The sequence below is a fragment of the Anabas testudineus genome, chromosome 9 (assembly GCF_900324465.2).
Source record: "Anabas testudineus chromosome 9, fAnaTes1.2, whole genome shotgun sequence".
In the NCBI taxonomy this organism is placed as follows: Eukaryota; Metazoa; Chordata; class Actinopteri; order Anabantiformes; family Anabantidae; genus Anabas; species Anabas testudineus.
The window spans coordinates 8,921,293-8,926,119 of record NC_046618.1 but is presented as its reverse complement, the minus strand read 5'-3'; the positions used below and the strand labels follow the sequence as shown (position 1 = coordinate 8,926,119).

Genomic DNA, 4,827 nt, shown 5'->3' with positions numbered 1-4,827 from the left:
AGTGTATTTATACTTCACTTTATCTAAATAAATGGAATGTGACTAGATGAGCTACATAGGTATATGAATAAAATATAACATAAATTGAATACTGGAGATACCAAAGTGGTGGTCAAATGCTTTGTTGTGTGCTGCAACACTTCAAATATGTTTGTATTGTTCTTCATTTTGACTTTTAATCAGTATCCAAATAAAGCTTGAAACTCACAAAGTCAACCTGGATTTTTTTTCCGTGCCATGATTTAACTTAAGTGCTGAGTCAGTGGTTTTCGGTCACAACAAAGACTTCATCAAGGGCTGTCATGGATTAGTTCCTGGTCTGGCCTGAAGGTGTATTCTGTTTTAGTTTCTCCACCACTTGAGCCTAATTCAACATTGTGGTGAGATATTAGACAAATTGCTCATCTGATTAATGCTCATCCTCGTCCTTTTACTTGTTAAGTTGAGGCTTGGTATTTTGTGCCTGTGACTATCTTGCAAACAAAAGTGAGCTGTGCTGGAAATGGAGCATAACAATCGTCATTACCTCAGATAACACATCCACAGAAAGACACACACACACTGAGTGGAGGAGGTGCAAACAGATGAATGTGAAGCATTTTAAATAGAGGTGAAATGGGTGCTGTCACGTTAACAGTCAGCTGACAATGTTCTGCATGACCGATGGGCAATTATTCAGCCAAACCTCATTCAAAATTTCACTTATTTTGTTTGCAAACCACGTTTTATTTAACGTAATCAAATAATATTTAAATAATTAACTTGAATTATAATGAAATCAAAGTTTATAAATATCAGAAATTACTACTGCAGTACAATGACTATTAATCAGAACATGGGTACAGCCCAAACACTATGTTCAGGAGCAGGAGCACAGGTAGTCAACACAAATTAGTAGTTTTTATTTGATCAACAAGGCCAAAAAAAAATCCAGAATCCAGCACCTACATCAGAACCAAAGCAATGTTTCAATGCAATGACTAAAATTAGAGACGTCTTATATTTTACATTTATGCAAAAACACAAAAAGTCGTTGGTGTAAATCTTGTTCAGTTCAATCTCCTTTTTCATGAGTACCATTTGAGGTACCACTAGTGTATTTCATCTATAATTAAAATGACTTCTTCTTCTTCTTCTGTGTGATTTTATGTAGTTTTTTTTCCATTGCATTAGAGCCTTTTGAAATAGTTTTCACATCTGAAAAAACATCTGAGATGAAATATATGTGGTTTACTTCGAATTATTAATTTTTCTATAATAAACAAATGTGCTTTGTTCTTTCCAGGAGTCAACTGCGGCTGCGGAGCCGTTTGTCACACTCTCTCCTTACGTCTCGCAGCACAAGACATGTTACTGAACAGGTTTTGTTACTGTAACAGTCATTACCACATGCAGCAGACAGGTCGCATGATGGATTCTCTACTTCTTATCACAACAGCACAAGCATTTTCTGATTAGTCTGTGATATTGGAGACAATGTGGGCTTGTTTTTTATTTAGAGAATAAAGAGCCCGGTGTGAGCCTGTTTCCACTGGAGTTTTTTTTTTTTTCTTTTGGTCTACATATAGTGCTTCCTTTAAGGGGATTTGTTTTTATTCATTTTATTTCTTTTAGGTTTTGACCTTTCTATGTAAAGTGACTTGAGATTCTGTCATGAATGTTCTTTCCTCACTCAGATGTTTTTATCTGTCATTTCCTAATGACCTCATCTGTTTAATATTAATAAAAATAGTTCAATTATAGGAAATTCTTGTGGCCAGGCAGCTGCATTTGAGGCATTCAGGGCTCAGTGTATTGTCCAGGGACACTTTGACATGTGGCCAGGAGCTGGGAACCAATCATGTGGTTAATGGACAAATGCCCTACCAACTGAGCTACGGTCTCCCACATGGAAATCCAGCACTCTACCAGTTGAGCTAAACTGCAAATCATCATGAAGTTGTAGCTCAGGTATATTTCCTGATATGCCTCAAATATAAAATTGTTGTTTCATGGTGTCATTCAGTAGCTTTCCTCATGTTGTTAGCTCGGGAAAATTGAAAAGCAGTTTACATGAGTTTAATGAGCTCACAGGCTCAAGTTTCATTCCTCAACCCTCCTTTCAGCCCCCATCTCAGTCTTAACTCCTGCTGTTGTTTTTGTGTCAGAGTCAAACTCTGCACATGTAGTTCACTGTATTTGTTCCCAGTGCACTCAAACACTCAAAAAGTCAGTATCAGTGCTACATTTACCATTTAGTTTAAACCCAAGCTGCTTCAAAGTTAGCTAAAAGTATTCTGAACATTATATCATTTAGGAATTAGAGATTTTTTTTCTTCTTTCCTTGTGTAATTTGACAAAAACTTAATGTAATTTTTTTGAATGTGGAGCTTTAATTAAATAATGAATTAATCAGCAGTTCTACACTGACTTAAATGATCAATCGTTGAACATTCACATCTTGTCAAAAAAAGCAAAACAAAACGGACGTATGATTATGTAGAAACATTGAACAAAACTTAGAAATGACAGGATGTGTTCATGAACAGCTATTTTAGACAGTGGTAAAGGTAACAAATGGCCATTCAATGGATTAAAACCCAGTTTCAAACTATCAGGAATTAACTTGAAGAACAATAAAGCCTAATTATCAGGGATGCAAATCACAGTTTCACCAAAAAGTTGGTCCCCAGGAGGGACTGCAGTCCCACAGGTACGGTCGGTACTGGTAAGCTTTGCAGAAGGAGCTGATCAGTGATGATCGGACCAAATCGTCTCTCAGCCCGTCTGCTTTGTGAGCATCCTTACAGAACTCCGATGTCTGCTGCTTTCGTTTCGTCTTGTACCTCCGGTTCTGAAACCAGATTTTCACCTGGGTCTCCGTTAGTCTTAAGGTGCTGGCCAGGTGAGCCCTCTCTTGGGCGGACAGGTATTTCTGGTGGTTGAATTTCTTCTCCAGTTCAAGCACTTGGAGGTGTGTGAACGCGGCTCTGGAGCGCTTCTGTTTCCCTGCTGAGGAGAAACTGCTGGACTCTGAGGAACTGGGACACGATGTATGCGGAGACTCTGTGAAGTACAGATGTAATCAGGTTAAGAGGAAAAGCTGCTCTGTACCAGTCAGTATGATGAACTGTGCACATTCAGCTGTGAAGTGACTGTTCAACAAACAGTTTATGATCATTACAATGGAAACAACCCCGGCAACTTCAACTATCCTCAACTTCTTCTTTAAAACAACTTGTTTATATTACATTGCTTCAACTTGTCTCACAAACATTTGTTCCATGTTTTTAATTATTATTCTACATTAAAGTCAAACACAGAATTTATCGGGTTAACTCCTGCTAGTCCAACACTGGACCTCAAACCTCACCTGTCCGCGCTCCGAATGCTGCGTCCTGAGGGCGGAATTGCTCTGACAGCTTTTCAGATTCTTCTTTCCACTCTGAACATCTTTCTGTCACCTGCAGACAGCATTTGCCATTAAAGTCTGTGCCGTCCTTGATGGACAGAATGTCCTCTATGAGAAAGGAAGTCAGAGGTTTGACTGTGTCAGTCATGTCCGTCCGCTAATCCACAAACCAGGGGCCTCTCAGTGCCACGGGGCTGCAGAGAGGGGATGTGCGAGCAGTGTGTCTCCTCACACACTCACTCAGAGTGAATTTATACAAGAGCAGGGGCGGATTCATCCAGACTGACAAGTGAGGAGGGAAGGACACCTATCTCACTGTGTTATCTGTTCAACGTATCTTAAGTCACTTTCACTTTCTAGTTGTTGTTGCAGTGACTACTGCTGCAATCAAATCATGTATTTGAAAATAAGAATTCATAATATTTTTACAATTTAAGAAACTATACCATGCAGATAAATGAACAAACAGATGTTTTGATCCAATGTGTTTTATATATTACCATCAGCTGGACATCCAGTGTCTTATTTAGGATCTGCCCATACTGCACTGTGCATATATGACAGGTACAGTGTTTCTATATGCACAGTAGACAATAAGTGAGTTAATTTATATCCAGCAGTTAGAAATACAACTTAATGTGTATGTCACAAAAGTTAAATGGGTGACTGCAGGGCAGACACTGTCTGCAGGAGGAGATGGTGGTATGGGGTGGGGGCGTGGGGGTCGGACATGGGTGGTCATACTTACTGGAGCACTAATGAGTTCGACACATTTAGGTCGGCTCCTGATCGGACACAGTCATTGTTCGGAGGTTGTTTATTTGTTGTTGCCTGTGGTTCAGCCTGACCTTTCTCCAGAGACTGGGACATTTTCTAGCAGCTTCTGTGTTCCTTTGGGGGTTTATGCATCGTTTGGAAATGCATGAATGTAGGAATGATAAACATGATCCTCTTCGCGCCCCCCCTGGCCCTGCTGGCTCCTCCAGTTTACCAAGCACATACCAAAGAGCCAACTACCGTATGTCACATAGATAAGTGTTTGCAGTATCTACAACTCTAGTTTGACGCAACAAACAAACTTCTTTTCAGATTCCTTTCATTAAGTGTAAATGAAAATATCTAAAAACTTGAATACTGTATAGTGTAAAAACTAAAAGTCACAGACATAAGCTGAATGTAAAGTGATATGTTTTAAATCTACAGAGATTCCTCTTAAGCATTAGTAGCTGCCCTGTCAACACAGTATTAAGATGAGATGATACGCTTCACCTTGAATTCTTTATCTCCAACCGTCTGTCTGCAAAAGTATGTTGAACTGTAAAGCTTTTACCCCCCTGTCTAGACACAGTATTTCTTTCTGGTTTCAAAGCCCTAAAGCGTATGTTTAAGTCACACATTAGTGACGATATAATAAAATGCAAAAAATAAATCTATGA

General features: G+C 39.1%; 1 protein-coding gene across 2 annotated transcripts; it reads right to left on the bottom strand.

The window, feature by feature from the left end:
• Positions 1-878: 878 nt before the first annotated feature.
• Positions 879-3,634, bottom strand: nkx3-1 (NK3 homeobox 1). Of its 2 annotated transcripts, XR_003297656.1 has the most exons (3): positions 3,353-3,634; positions 2,598-3,045; positions 879-2,541 (listed from the first exon to the last, which is right to left on the bottom strand). XR_003297656.1 is itself a non-coding variant. In XM_026342537.1 (2 exons), exons 1-2 carry the CDS (start codon positions 3,537-3,539, stop codon positions 2,651-2,653), a joined length of 582 nt encoding a protein of 193 aa, XP_026198322.1. In that variant the 5' UTR covers positions 3,540-3,634; the 3' UTR covers positions 879-2,650. The 2 variants fall into 2 exon arrangements, 1 of the variants encoding a protein (XP_026198322.1); XM_026342537.1 differs by having other exon boundaries at positions 879-3,045.
• Between the last annotated feature and the right edge of the window lie 1,193 nt (positions 3,635-4,827).